Source organism: Limulus polyphemus, unplaced genomic scaffold (genome assembly GCF_000517525.1).
Source record: "Limulus polyphemus unplaced genomic scaffold, Limulus_polyphemus-2.1.2 Scaffold1889, whole genome shotgun sequence".
In the NCBI taxonomy this organism is placed as follows: Eukaryota; Metazoa; Arthropoda; class Merostomata; order Xiphosura; family Limulidae; genus Limulus; species Limulus polyphemus.
In genome coordinates, this window is record NW_013667499.1 from 85,447 (window position 1) to 101,883 (window position 16,437).

The following is a 16,437-nucleotide window of genomic DNA, read 5'->3' on the forward strand; positions in this document are numbered from 1 at the left end:
AATATCTGAAGTTTTCCGATTGATAAGCGCTAATCACAATTATAGTTATAGCTTCCGAAGTTTATAACACACTGAATATAGCAAACTAATAATAGATACTGTTTTTTGGCGCGTCGCGTTGGTTATATTTATAGGCATGTGGGGAATTTTTAGAAATTTTAGTTTTACGTAATAATACTGAAGCTAACACTAGCGTTTACGTACACACATATATTTTTGATTATTAGACTCGAGAATCTTCTACAACTTTAGAGAATAGCCGGGAGTTTTGCAATACATATTCAACAGTATAAGTTATGTACATTTCTAAATATAAATCAATTTAAACAAACATCGATATTAAAATAAATATATAATAATAGGTACGTCATAATGAATGATCCTTATTTAAAACATTTAGGACTAAGAGAGATAGGATTTGTCGTCCATATATCATATCGTTCTTGTATTCGTTTAATCTCGTACAAAAAGCAAGTGTTGTTCTGCGTAATATTGGGCTCCACACATATACTAGGAGATATGGGTAAACCCCACCTATACGTTTTTCAAGATGGATATGGTATTTTGGATAAACTGTTAAATTCTTAAGTGTCTTAGCTGGTTTGAAAATTGTATGAGTATTTGCACTATTAAAGTGTTGTCTCATTTGTTTCAATAAGCTCCTGATGTAATAAAGGCATTCATATTTTTTCATCCAATAAACTCCCAAGTGGGTGAATAGTGCGTTTATGGACTTACATCGCTAAAATCTGGAATTCGGTTTCCCATGATGGACAAAGCACAAATAATCTATTAGTGTAGCTTTACGCTAAAATAAACAAACAAACAAACAAATCAAGCACATAAATGAAGAGCAGATGTCGCTATAAACTGATATTTAGATTGTTAAAATACAGAACAATTAGTTAATAACTCAGAGGCTTGTAAAGTAGCTAGATAAGAACCCAACTAAAACAATACAAAACAATTTAAAACCAAGCCTTACTAAATTTCAAAAATAAAACCCTACTTCAGAACTAACTTGTGGATATATTTTATCTATTAACAGATATACCTCCTGCAGATTTAGTTTAAAACAAATAATTATCTTCGTTCACTCTCTAACGTACAATTTATCCAAATTCTTAACGAACATATTAAAACCATTTGTCAGAGATGATTCTTCCTCTATTAAAAACACTGGAGAGTTTGTCGATTTTATAGCTGACCTAGGTGAAAGTAGACTTTTTAGGCGTTGTTTCCCTTTTTATCTCATTTTTGACCAAATTGGCAATTCAAATGGTCAAGAATAGAATAGGGAAACACAAATATTTACATTAAAGTTCCTCTCTCAATCCAGAACCCAAAAAAAAACTCAGAGCCTTCTATGAGCCGCTATGCCGCGGCTAAAAGCAGATAAAGAATCAAGGCCAGAAAATATTTTCTAGGATTTAAAGTGGGTTTTAAGATCAGGTATCTGAGCCTTTTGTTTTAAAGATTGGTAGGTCGGTAGACAGTGGATGAGTTCCTGAGGATTGAAGAGTTGTTAATGTTGCTCCTATTTTTAAGAATGTCCACTAATAACAAGAGTCCAGTTTTCTTGGACTTCATTAATAACAACCTTTGGCTTTTCTCATCAAACTACACTACAATCCAAATAACTGGTATTTTTTCATCCATAACTTATGGTTTTATTAGCTAAATTTCTTCATGGCACCTTATCGCAAGGTATTTTGTTTTTTCAAGTTCAAATTTTTAGCTCATAGCTCCGTCATATCTTGTTCGATTTGATATCAAATTAAAGTTTTGGATTCAGGATTCACGCCCAAGGTCACATAGATTAATTTACTCTAATCCTGCCTAAAAGAATTCCAATTTGAGGGTAGACTGATGAGTAATAAAATTGAATCCGGGATACACGCGCCTCACGCTTGATATTGCTAGCGCACAAAAATATAGCTAATAAAAGGGTCTGTTTTGTTTTCTTTATTTAAAGTTAAGTAAAAAACTACACAATGGACTATCTGTGCTCTGCCCACCACGAGTATCAAAACCAGGGTTCTAGCGTTGTAAGTCCGCAGACATACCGCTGTGCCACTGTAGAACTAATAAAAAAAATAAAGGTCTCATTGATTAAAATACTCTAATACTGCCTAAAAAATTTCAAGTGCCGCAACTATTGGAGATTCCCGTTGATTATCTTTCTATTAATCGTTTGCCACCAGAGTAGCTACGTCATTCAGATTATTCTCAATATTATCCATAGAACGCTGCTGGTCAGGATTATTACCAACTTCTTCTCTTGTACAAATAGAAAAGAACATTTAAGAGTTTAGCAGTCCCATATACTTCAACAGAAAACTTTAAGGACCCAATCTCCATTTGAACATTTTATTTACCTTTATTATGATTAAATAATGTTTGGTGTATTTTCTAGCATTGTCATCCAGTCGTTTTTTACAGAACCTTTTGGATTTTCTAATTTCAGTTTTGAAAAAAATCCCTAGCTTTCTTATAGATCTAAAAATATTCCTTCCTATCTATCAATTTACACCACTTACACGTATACTATTTATCTCTGATTTTCTATTTTATGTCTTCAGTGACCTCCTTAAGATTGATTTTCCTTGTTCTTTTTAAGAACATAACAATCTTGAATTAAAATCAATTTTTGAATTTCGTAAATCTGTTCTAAATCACCTTTAACTCATTATTCCACTTCACTAATCACTCGGTGGGACAGCGATAAGTTTACGGACTTACAATGTGTTAATATCCGAAGTTTGATTCCCTGCGGTGGACACAGCATATATCTCAATGTGGCTTTGCTCTAAACGATACAAAAAAAAACAATTCGCTAATGCCAAATCTTGTCTCATGGCTTCGGAATGGGTTTTCTGAAAATTAATAACCAAAATCGGATTTAGTTTTCTCAACATGTAGCAAAACATAAGCTAATTATTTAAAATCTTCTCAATTCTTGCAACCTAGCCTCTTTATTCCATAACAGTCATGCTCAAATAGCATTCCGCTTGTTAGCTTATATGAATTTCTCAGAAGGGTCCCTGAAAATGTTGCTACTAGCCTGCTTAAGAGGAAGCCATCTCTAGCATATAATTCCCTCCATCACATTGAAAAACATCCCTTAGCATATCTTTGATAATATTTCACTTAAACTTTGGATCATGCTAAATAACAAATTCCTTATCTCACGTCTGTTTCTATCCTCAGGATTATACTTTATAAGAAGCTCTTCTTTCTTAAAACTTCCATCATCAGTCGCTCCTACATGCACTACAAAAAAGAGAATGTTCCTGCTTCTCAGCAACTAAATTGACAGCTTGTTACATAATTTCCTTTACTTCAGCACCTGGCAAGCAAATTATAGTCTAGTTTTCTATACTCCCACTACAAACAATCTGATCAGTTTACGTAGTAAAAAAATTTCCAACATTATACAATCTTGATCATTTCCTTCCTCATTACAAGCAGCCACAGGTTCAAAGATATTAAATGCTGGTGCCTGATACTACCCGAACCTGTCTTTAATATTTGTAAACGCAGCAATCACCTTCTCTCCCTCTCTCAAAACAAATTTTATCCTAAATCTATTATTTTTTCATGTTGTCTCCTTGATTTCAGTTTCAAATATTTCCCATTCAAATTGCACAATCTTCTCCAAAGTAATCTCTAAGTTATCTTCAAGCAAGCTCTGTAATAGTAGAGTACTGTGTATTTCAGAGCACCACAAAAATCGCAGTAAAACTCACAGTTTTCAAATATAATCCAACTCTGACATCTATCGTACCCTACTAATTACATTTAAATCACCCAAGAATAATCTCTAACCATATAGAAAGTATGTCATCTTTGGTCTTATTTCTTTACAGATAGTATTATCAATTTACGATTCTTGTTTAAACTACTCAGTTGTATACGAATGATTAACAACAATAAGTTTTAAACAAAATATTTAATAATAGCTTTAAATGAGGTTTTGTATGGTTTTATTCTATTACCGATGTAGATATTTTATATCAAGCCATATCTTGTATGCCGAACGAATTATCATCGTTCTGTTAAAGTTAGCTAGTAAGCAAGTGATTCAGTTATCAGCTGTTTATTCAGTACAGTAGGACGAGTATATTTTTAAGACTGCTGCTACAAGAACTTCTCTAAGTATTCAAAAGCAGCAGGATCAGTTCCAGACAAAATTATTGTCATCTATTCATACTTTATGTATGGACAGAATAATGAAAATATAGGCCTATACTCAATGAAAATGGTTTCATTTAACAGCATCTGTATGTGTTATCTTACGCTAATATTAAATGTCTACATGGAAAGTGGTTGGTCAGTTAACATTCTTTTTTCATATTGGGTTTGCACGTATAAGGTGGCTAGTTAACTTGTCTGATATTCGTATTGGATCTGTACATGAAAACTGTCTAGTAAGCATAAACGTATTTCTTTCAAGGTTTTTATGTAAAAAAATTCTTAATACTCAGAGTAAACTAGGTTTTAAGCTTCTGCAACGAAAAGAAACTAATAGCTGACATCTAACGCCATATCTGTAATTTGTTTCCAACTGAAAGGCATTATTTTCATTCTTATTTCTTTAGAAAAACATAAGAGTTAATAAAGGAATAGAAATCCATTCAACTTATAGTTTCTAGTCACAGTCATCTTGATCTGTCAGATATTACAAAATAATGTAAATACACAACCATGTGACGGTGCATGAATAGCCAATACTAAATTGTCTTTTTCTAAAAGTATTATTCAAATATTGTAAAACATCACATTGTATCTTGAGTAAAACGTCGGATCTATCTTACATCACTATCATTTAACTTGGAAACCCTACTCTAATTTTCTCTTGAATCCTGACTTGCTTCAACAGGGTGTCTTGCTATGAATTAATCTAGTTTCATATTTCTTTAGGGAACAGTAGTTATTCTATATAGCTGTATCTAATACTTGGACAATGTGGCGAAATACTGAATTATTTTAACATAATGCATAAAAGGTCGGTGTTGATTCATCTCTTTCAAAGTGACGATACTTAGAAATAATGGTTTGCTTTTTTATTACATAGATAACGATGCTTCTGGAAAAATATTAATTTCTTTTGATGATGGCATCCTGAAAAAAATTCTAACTCATTGGAAAGAGACTCAACGTGAAAAGATTCGTACATCATCTCTGCATCTGCGAGAAAAAGTGAACGAAATGCGTATAACCATAAGACAGATGCTGAGGAGGGTTTCTTCGTGCAATTATGATGCTACAGAGTATGTCCACAGAATGTATCTGTAGTAGAGATAAATGATTTAATAGCCACATCAGAAAGTGATAAAGATTTGTTACTAAGTTTACATCAAGTCATCAGATTAATAATGTGAACAACAAACAAACTACTATGGGTTGCCATACCACTTCAAAATTATTTGTGGTTATCATTTGTGGTAGAAGATTTAAAAATGGAGGATGTTTTACTGTTTGGAGAAAATTCGTTAACCATTTTGATGATAATGAGAAAAATTCCTATGAAAGACGTCTAGTAAAGAAGTGATCAGAAATTCCCAAGCATTAATGTGAAAAAATGGGCTATACCCGGAAAGAAATGTCAGTATGTAACATAAAGAAAGTGTATGAGTCTGTTAAAATTGTTTCAATAAAAGAATATATTAAATCTTTCATGAAAATTATGAATGTAAAATTTGTATTTTATTTTATATATGTATTATGAATTTGTAAAATTAAAAAGGTAAATGTCTTCTAAATATTTACCACTGTCTATACACCTTTGCTTAATCACTGTAAATTGAGAAGGCTAATGAGAGATAAATTGTTTGGTATCTAAGCCCAAATTATGTTTATAAGTAATATATTTATTTTTGCGACCATTTCCATAGATGATCTTCATTAGCACAATTTGGATAAAATGTGTACTAAATATTTGTTTCCCATGAAGTGCCTTTTTTCGAAGAGTAAGATATACATTAGAGTTTAATTATTAGATTAGTATTTCAACACTAAGATAGTTTTTTTTTGGCTCTATACTTAAATGGTTTAGTTTGGACCTAGCTCTACTTGAAACTCTTCTCAAGTTGAATACCTGTATCAAAAGAGTTAGGACATTGATGTATTGTTAATTTAAGATTTTTAATTATGAAGAAGTTTCAACTTCGGAAACTAATACTACATCAAAATACATCTGTATAAATTTGCTATCATATATATATATATAAATAATTGTGTACTATGCTTGTTTTTAAAGTGCGTTTGTTTACGAAATATTAAAATTATACACAAGTCACTTACATAGTTTGGTTAGAGAATTTTAACATATAAAACTAGATGGGGAATAAAATTTTAATCTCATTAAGAGTAGTGCATTTATGCCGTTCATGCAAGCACACTTGATTAGTCTTTATGAAATTTCCTAAATTATTGTATCTCTCCTTATTGTAAGTTTTTTTATGAAGCCAAATTTCTGATTTTCCTCATTGTTGGTATTATTATTCTATTACTGTTACAAAGCGAACTTCATATGAGTTGAGTAAATCTTAAAAGGTTTATATATATAAGAATGGAAATCAGGTCTTCATGGTCGTTCGAGATGAAATTACTAAAGCTCTTGTAGTGTTAACTACAGCATATCGTGAATATCGATATTGACAATGTACAATAAATTATTGGGAAAGTGATCGATCTTTTCACATAACAACAAAAAACAGTTCAGTCACTTTGTTAGATAAATACCTCACAGCGTAATCGGTTCTTACTCTAGAAATAATGAACTCAAAGACGATTATAGGGGAAAATGGTGTATATAACGTAGTATAGTTAAGTACCGTTCTTCTCTTGTTAATGTTTCTTGCATACACAGGAAAAATAATTATCAACAAATACGTGAATGAAAAATAAAACTATTTAATTTTTACCCAAGACATTGATCAAGTTTAACGTTTAAGTTCATTTACTGTATATGACTTCATATATATAAAAGAGTTCTGGATCTCAACGATGACCATTTTTTTCTAAATATCACGGGCACCTTCTAAGAAGTAATCGTTTTCCTTGGAAGCAGTACAAATGCTTAGAGCTTAGGTATATAAACACTATTTTAAGGTAAATTATGTACAATGTTTAACGAAAAACAGAGTTTAATATAATCAAAAGGTAAAACTGAATTTGTCTTCTCAATTAATCTCAAATTAGTTGACAAAGATCTGTGCGTGTATGTTTCCGCTTATAATTGGCTAACCGCTGAACCGATTTCTACCAAACTAGGCATGTACTCTTACGGCTCACAAGAGCACAACAAGGGTGTCAGGGATCGTTCCTGGCTTCCTACACCACCTCCAGGTGCCCCTATATCTTACATGTATGTTGAACATGTATGTATACTATTATTCTCAAATTTCATACATTTATATATATATACTTGTCTAGGTTAACAATCCCTAATTTTGAAGTGATCGGCTAAAGCAGTGGTTCCCAACTTTTCTAATGCTTCGAACCGAGAACCCAACTTTACGAACTTTGGCAGACCGGATAACATACGATTATTTATTTTAAAATGCCGCCATCCCTACTCCCATTTATTGCAACCATGTTTTATTTTTCAAAGTGGACAAATAGACCTATATGTATATAGGTGTATACTTAACAATTCTAAAAGGGAAAGATAGGCTATATGAAGCACATGTATTATTATTAATATCACAAGAAAATACACAAAATGTTTCTATCTTACGAACTGTCGAATTCAGTGAGAGTCTTGAGCCTATTTACCTCACACAAACATGTCACATTTTGGCTTGATTACAAAAATAAAGACATGCAGTTCCCGTACATCTAACATGCTCTGCAATGTGGTTTTGGTAGCAGCCATTGCTGAGAAACTTGCTTCACAAAGATAAATAGAGGGGAAACGGGAGTAGGGTCTTCAGCACCAGGTTGTTATGTTCGTGATATTCTGTCTTAGCTTTAATCCAGAAAAAAAAAACAGAGAGGATGCGTTGAAAGACATTTTGAGACTTCGTCAATCCTTTTTTTTAAGAGTTGATCTTCTTGTAATGCTGATGGAGAACCTTTCTTGCAGATGTTCAGAAATGGTGATCCATTCCATTCTTTTCCAGTTCTTTGGTCGTTTGCAAACGGAAAGAGTTGCTCGAATGTTTCAGACAGCAAATTTAGGTGTTCTTTTGTCAACTGAGAAACTTCCTGCATGGTTTGTCCCTAAAATTAAGCAAAAGTAGGAAAAATATCTTCCTCTATTCACACGATTTTTCCAGTTTTCAAACTCTGTTTTGAAAGTTGCAATCTTATTTACCAGTTCAAAAACAGATGCCATCCTCCTTTGTAATAAAAGGATGAGTTCATCCAAAAGGGTAAAAATGGCACTCATATAAGCAACTTTGGATAGCCAGTTCTTGTCACTGAAGTGAGTGGAGAGAAATCGTTGCAGCTCTTCTCTTAAATACTCTGTTTAGACCATTACCGCTTGATGACCAATTAGCCTCTGTATGCAAAAGAAGCTCTCTATGATCGACACTCACTTCAGTACACATCGATTCAAACAGACCAGAATTTAGTGCAATGGCTTTTATTCGATTGACAGCACACACACACACATTGCTCAAAATAGCATGAAGCTCGAATGATAATTCTCTACTGGTCAACATTTCACGGTGAATGACACAATGGGTAGGTTCGCACTATGGTGCCACTTCTTTAACTTTAGTTGTAATACCAGAGAGCTTTCCAGTCATGGTGGAAGCTCCATCAGTAGAGATTCCCATACAAAATTTCTAGTCGAACTTGCTTGGTACATACTCATCCAGAACTGTGAATATTTCTGCTCCCGTATTGTTCTTAAGCAGATCGGACATCGAGTAATAACATTGTCATGTGTACGACATCAGTAGTTTCATTAACATGAAATCAAGTTATGTAGATGCTTTGATTCTTTTTAATAGCTGCTTCTCGATGTTTTCAGCAATTTTGTTAATCCTCCTGACAACCTTGTTATCAGAGAGGGGAACTTGGCCTACCGTACGAACAGTTGGTGACAGGTAGAATAAGGTTGCATGGCGCCTTCAGTGAAACACATTTGTAGATGTGTTCGTGAGAAATAATCGTCTTCGGCTTTCAAACTTGCAACTTTTTCGTTCAAAATATTAGAGTTGGATGTTTTTTCTTTAGATGACATGATTAAGAAGTTTGAAAGTTTTCGTTGCTTCATTACTCAAAGTTTCTGCACATATAACGCACGGAGGTTTTGGTTCTTCTGAATTGCCAGGCGGGATGAATCCGTATTTAACATACGATTAGTGATACATGCGAATGAAACTAGATTTTGTATTTTTTCAATTTCACAATAATTTCCGTCGTCCTCGTTTTTCTCTAGCATTCTTAACAAAAAAGAATCCACAGAAAACTGTTTGAAAATTGTGTCAGTGCTAGGCCTACATTTGAACAGGAGCACTTATTTGTACAATATTCCCGTTTCTAAAACCATGATGCAGCAAAACATGTGAACACAGTAGTGCATGTACATGGAAAAAAATTAAAGTTATATATATATATATATATATATTTAAACAACTCAATGCACTCATTATATAGTCCACTATAAATAAAATAACCCATATATCATTTTCGATAAAAAAGAAGCGACATCCAAATATATTATTATTATTAGCTTTTTAGAGTCCACTGTCTGAATTATTATTACTTTTAAAGACGACTGTATTGACAATTCTAATTTTAATTGCAGAATTTTACGTTTTTTTTATTCATTTTCTTTTATTTAGATGTGGAAAATAAAGATACTTGGATGAAAAAAGTATGAGGCAGCAGGCTATTCAGTTGTACACGATAGCCTTATTACGTAACACTTGGTAATTTAGCCGTCTCTCATAATATTCTATCACGGTTTGTCTGCAATAGTGAAGCCCGATCCAGGACCAACAGAAACTCCTTTGATGACCAGTACCGGTCCGTGTATCGGTCATTGGGAACCACCGGGCTAGATAAAAGGCAACTAGTCAACACCACCCATTACCAGCGCTTGGACACTCTTTTCAGACCGACTCGTAGGTTTTGGCCGTGACTCTTATAACAAATGTACGCGATTTTTATTCTTAATTTTACTTATAACGCAAGGCGAACCACGGAACGACAGCTCTACAATACGGCACATTAACCATTGGACCGATCTAGTCCCAATATCGTTTTGAAGATCATGGTGTGTATTGACGGCAACCCAGCTTAAGATATTTTAAGGCAGTTTGAGAAATGCGCAGACACTGTTGGTAAATTCACGAAAGGGCCATATGGTGTTATGCTATGGATAACTGTCGATGTTGGCCATAAGTTCTAGTGAATAGGAATTTTCCAAAATAAATGAAGTCGTCTATGTAACCACATTGTTGAAGGTTATTTTCAACAGAAACAATTAGCGCCAAATGTAAAGTCGTAAAATGCTGTTAAAGTTTTGAGATTGTTTAACGTACATTAAATATATGTTGTGAGATAAGAAAAAAATGACTTCAATCATAATTTGTATACATTTAATTAAGAAAGATCCTTAATTAAAATTGAAGCTTTTAAATGAGCAGTAGATGGAATGATATTAAGAGTAATAAAAGAAAAAATACTTCAGCGCATTTTAGACTCAAAGAACAAAATGGTGACTACTTTTATTAATCAATGGACCCGTAAGATATATATATAACGCTAAATTAATAAATGCACAGGAAGGTTATATAATTCTTATAAATGAGTTATGAAAATTATGATAAGTCTGATCTTCATCACATATGTTACGTGGGCCAAGAACTTTTGAATGTCATCAAATTATTCAGTGAAAGTTCATAACATTGCCCTGCATAGAGAAGCTAGTAACAAATGCCCATCTAAACCCCAAATATATACAAAGTATTGTATATAATTATAGAAATACATGGGTGATACACATATATGAGCCACAAACAATAAACAAATGCAACTAAATGGTCACTTTTTATTATAGCAATACACTATAACAGAGAATATAAAAAAGGCGAATAAGTTTACAGTGCATTAGTATTTTGTATTCGCTCTCAAACAAAGCAGTGCATGATTGTGAAATATTGTCATTTATTACTTCTCATAGCTCCAGCAAAGCTGTTACGTTGTCATTTGACTTTCTCAATTTCCATATAAGCCCATTAAACCGTATTATTATTATTAAGAATGTGTGCCAATCAGGCCACGGTTGTGAGTATTCCATCGACCTATTTTTCCTTCAGGTATTGTTTCCCCACATTTTCTGTATTCTTGGAATTATTTGTTTGTTGGAAGATGGATCCCTGTTCAACATGTTTTGTTTCTGAAGAAAAGACACTATAGTTAATAATTAGCTTCTACCTGTCAGCAGTCAATGTATCATTAATTCTGTGTAGATTGCCAACTCCATTAGATGAGAAACGCCCACAACCGTATTGGTCCCTCAGCATCTTTTGCTGTAGATATTATACATTGGCCATGATATCACTCCCCTCCTTGAACAAGATATTGTTGATTGTTGCCAAACAATGTGTATTGGATTCATCTGAAAAGAGAATCCTCATCCAGCTTTGCTCATCAAATTGATTGAGATTCTGTTGCCCATTTCAAACTTTGGGTTTAGCTATCTCTTTTGGTAGAGGTTTTTAGCAGCTACACATTCTTTGAGGCCACTTCGCACTAATGTGAATCTTACTATTCTGTTTGTTTGAAGTTAAACACAAGGCTACACAACGAGCTATCTGTGCTCTCCCCCCACGGGTATCAAAACCCAGTTTCTAACGTTGTAAGTCCGCAGACATACTATTCTGAAGGTAATATTCATACAGCTAGTTACAGCTAAGCCACTGACAATATCTTTACTGGAATGTAGTTTATCAAGTACAAAGCATACCCTGAATTATATAGCATCGCTTAAGTGAAAAGTTTAAGCTTTCTATCTCGATTGCTTCTATTTTGAATAACAGAAGTTTCAGAAGTTCCATATAGTTCCTACTGAGACATCAATTTTCGCCTCAATGTGTTGCATGAAGTAGCCATCACCAGACAAAACTTTGGTTTCTACACGTTTGTCATGTGACATTTTTGTCCCGGGAAGGCCTTTAATGTATTCATCACTCACATAAGCATTATACTGGTTCAACGCTATCTTATTGGTTGGATGGCATCAATCACAGTATAAATTATCAACATGTAACTGCACTCTAGTGCTTATCATCTTCATATTGTAGGACATAATATCTATGTTTTATACCAAATATATTCATTATATATTTATTATTATTATTCATATTTCATACATTTGTATATTTGTTTAAAAATATCACTCACTAATTGTTATAATACAAAATATAATTTGTGTAGTTCAACTAGATTACGAAAGAAAAGGGTAGATAGCATTGATACCTGAACCTAGAGTAATTTTTTAGCTGATTCTAATGGAATTAAAACTAAAATTAATAAAGAATAACATAAAATTAATAATATTATTTTGTTTGTATATATATCAATCAGTCGAAGTTATTTTTTACGAGTTCAAGAAACGTTAACTTGTATTTTTGTATATATATATATGTGTGTGTGTGTGTGTGTGTAGAGAGAGAGAGGCTTGATTACACTATATGTAAATTGGTTTTGGAGCCTCAGCACGTCCAGTCATGCTTTATCTGAACGACCATTCATCTTCAAAATAGACTTATAGCGCAGTGTTCGTTGCAAAAAGTTTCGTTGTGAGATTGTCGTGTATAAAAAACTCCACTCTTCCCTGCTTGCATTCCATAATCCATCTTCTTTACAAGGACGATGGTTTCCCAGGAAACATTTAAATTGTTCAATTACACATAAATCTAATGGCGCTGCATCCGACCACTTAACTACTTTTCCTTTGTATGAAATAACAAGAATATTGAATACCCGGTTCATTCTACAGCTCTTTGATATATACGATGACTGAATGGAAGGTATGACTGGAAGCCTTATTTTGGTGAGCCCATACCATGTTGGCCCGGTTTCCAGACTGAGTTCCTTATTCATGTTGCACACTATCGCCTGTAGAACGTCTTTTCCCACAGAACCTTATATTCATTGATTTCTATCTTTCACAAGGCGCCACATTTTACTTATCACATCTGAGGATCCACTTGTTGTAGGTCCCTTTCTGGATGGTCCTTGTACCCCAAGTTGTTTTATATTCCTTTGTTTTTAAATATCATTAAATACAAGGGATATTCCGTCCTTGGAAATTTTAAGTCCCCTATCTGAAGGCATTTCTATATGATATCAGTTTGTGAACATTTTCCGTCAGAAAGCGATGTTACAAATCCATCTCAAAAACGAATATTCTTTCCGATAGTATCACATCACCTACGTGAGGCTAAATAATGCAAAGTGTAGTTATATTTCGTTTCACTGCGACTTTTTATGAGCTGTTCTTGTCACGTTACCTGCTCATATTAAATTGTTATAATATAACGTATTCCATCATCTGTATGTATGCTTTAAAAAACCTATTACTTTTATTAATAAACTTGGAGTAAAATCGAAAACGCAAAGCATAAGCTTCTATGGATCATAGCAGACTCGATTAAGTTAATAATTAGGTGATTTTTTTTTATTATGAATGAGCTTACTGCCACGACGAGCTGAATTCAGCTCTGTGTAGTGTTTTGAAAATTAAATTATAAATCACAGCGTTCTCAATAAAGGTAATGTATAGTATATCTCTACTGAATAGATAATTGTTTCATGGGATTTTTTGAAAATAAATGATACATCATTCCTTATTGTTGTTCAGTGTTACATTAACTTTTGTAAACCTCAGTCTTCCTCTTCTGGATTAAAGTTGTCGCAAAAAAGAACCTAGTTGTAATAATGGAAAGTTACTGTATCAAGTTTATAGTAAGGTTGTTTTATAAGCACAAGGTAAAATCAACATCAGAAACTTAGGTAGAAGTAACAATATTTTCAGTACTATAAAGTTATTACAATACTACTGATAAAACCTTATACTAGAGTTCTTCACAGTCAAATAATGAATATTATTAATAACTCCTGGTTTTGCAACTCGAAGATAACGGTAACCAATTCTTAAGCAGGAACACGAATACCACAGAGGGTTAAAGTGACTTTGAATAAGCAAATCAACAAGTCACGTAACAATCATAGCCGATGTAAAGTTGCGGTAGAACAGAATGTATAAGAATTACATTTTGATGTTACTTGGCTTCGCGTAGGTAGTGTGATGGCAGCTGACAATGGAGAGTTTTGTTAGAGAAACTACGCTGCAGGGCTATTATCAAAATGCACGGCCGTAAAATCGTGCATGACCAGACGTGGCAACATTGATGTAACAACGACGAGAAGCGTTCAAAATCGTTTTAATATAACGTAATGAATCACCGTATCACATTGAATAATTCTTACATGGGTGATTACTATTAATAAAAAGTTAATTTGTTAATTGTCTTTCAATTTTTAATGTACACAGTATTAATATATTTGACTAAACGCTATAATTAAGTTCAAATGACAAACGAATCAGTTGTAATTAACTTTGTGACTATGATTAATGTTGAGCACATAAAGTACTACAATTTGTGCTTTTCGTTCTTCTTTTACACCCTTATTTTGTGTGTGTGCCCCCCAGTAGCACAGCGGTATGTCTGCGGATTTACAACCCTAGAATGCGGGTTTCAATACCCGTGGTTGGCAGAGCACAGATAGCCCATTGTGTAGCTTTATGCTTAACTTCATAAACAACAATTTTGTGTGTGTGTGTATCTTGCCTGTTTTCCAGATTTTGAGCTATGCCTGACTAGATTATTATGTGAGACTGATATCTATAATTTCGAGCTCTTCCAATTCTATAAGTACTTGTGAGAGGCTGGAGTCAAAATCGAGCTATTGTTGAACCATTTATTGCGACTTTGATCAATTTTATACGTGAAAAAACAAAGAAGATGTGTGTTTGTAGTGCCCAAGTACCAAAGTTCAGTTGTCTTTATTTTCCTAAATTCTGATTACAATGTGTTTATCTTGTTTTCTATAATGCCTGGTAGGACAGTAGATGTACATCAAATAATTCATCCAGATTACTACGTATTGTTAATTCTGTTTTAAGATTTTTCTGGCTCATTATAAAAATTAACATGAAAGAAATATTTAGCGCTTTTTACGACCTTCTTTTGGAAGTCAGCCATAGCCGTTAGGATTGCTTGACTCTGGTCATAAAGTATTTAAACATATATAAAGTATTTATATACATATATCTACATATTTAAACCGAAATCCATTTATTCCAGTTGTAAAACAGTAGCCGGTACAAATATTTATGAATAAAAAATATGTTTACATGGAAAATGAGAGAAAAAACTGATTTGACTTACCGTTATTATTTGAGCCAATGGCCAGCGCAAACAGCAACAATATAGAAGGTATCCACCCCATGGTTACTCCACAACTGCACGCATTCCACTCCTACTACTGTCTGTTCAGAATGCTGGTGACTCGTGACGAATGCATTCTAAACACCCCGAGTTTAGTTAAGCAGTTTGGAGAGCAGTGCCATCTGTTGACTATAACCACGAGCCTTATAATAATAAGTTATATAAATAAAGCTGTAGCAAAAATGAAAAAAAGAAAGAAGGTAATTCACTTGTTTCATTCAGAAGTTTAATTATGATAATCAAACCCAACATCAAGGGGAAAAATGTTTCAATTAAAATTGTGAAGTATCACTTTAAAGTAGCATTTAACTCCAGGAATCGTTTTAACAATATACTGAACTCATAAACTTACTGCAGCTTTGAGAATTTATTCTTTCCTACTAAAATGTGACATTCTAATAGGTAATTTGTGAAGTATAAAAAATGATAAACGTTTCCAACAAACGATTTTTACAGATGTCTATAGCTTGAAAGAAAAGGCAGCACTCAATGCGAAGTTCATACAAGCGAATTTATTAAAAATTGTTATAAATCTCTACGATTATTTTACAGCTTGGTTCCTAAAAATCTTGAATATCAACACACAGTAGCAATTTTCGTGTCATGATAGTTTAAGCTACACTTGCCTTGACTCAGTTAATCATGTTGAGGCCTCCAGCAGCCTGAACAAAAATACTGAATCTTCATTTCATTCAAGAAAAAATGCAGGAGCAATCCTTTAGAAATTTAATCCTTAGAATCTACCTGAATAGTTATGAAAACCCACTAGTGGTTCAGCGGTATTTCCGCAGGCTTATGACGCTAAATAACTTCTTACCATGCTTTTCGTACATAGAGATTCTTCTAAAATATAGATTACAAATCCATTGTAGTTTTAGCATCAAGTCGGAAAAATTTGTCCGTATAGAATTCCAAGTATATTTTGTTTCTCAAAGAAAGTTTCCAGGATACC

At 33.3% G+C, this 16,437-nt stretch overlaps 1 protein-coding gene across 1 annotated transcript in view; it reads right to left on the bottom strand.

Annotated features, from left to right (window-relative positions):
* Positions 1-15,536, bottom strand: part of LOC106465265 — an 84,072-nt gene extending 68,536 nt beyond the window's left edge. Inside the window, exon 1 of the mRNA XM_022393127.1 lies at positions 15,426-15,536. Within this exon, the coding sequence (XP_022248835.1) occupies positions 15,426-15,486 (61 nt within the window). The 5' untranslated portion in view covers positions 15,487-15,536. The remainder of the gene's footprint in view (positions 1-15,425) is intronic.
* Positions 15,537-16,437: the final 901 nt, after the last annotated feature.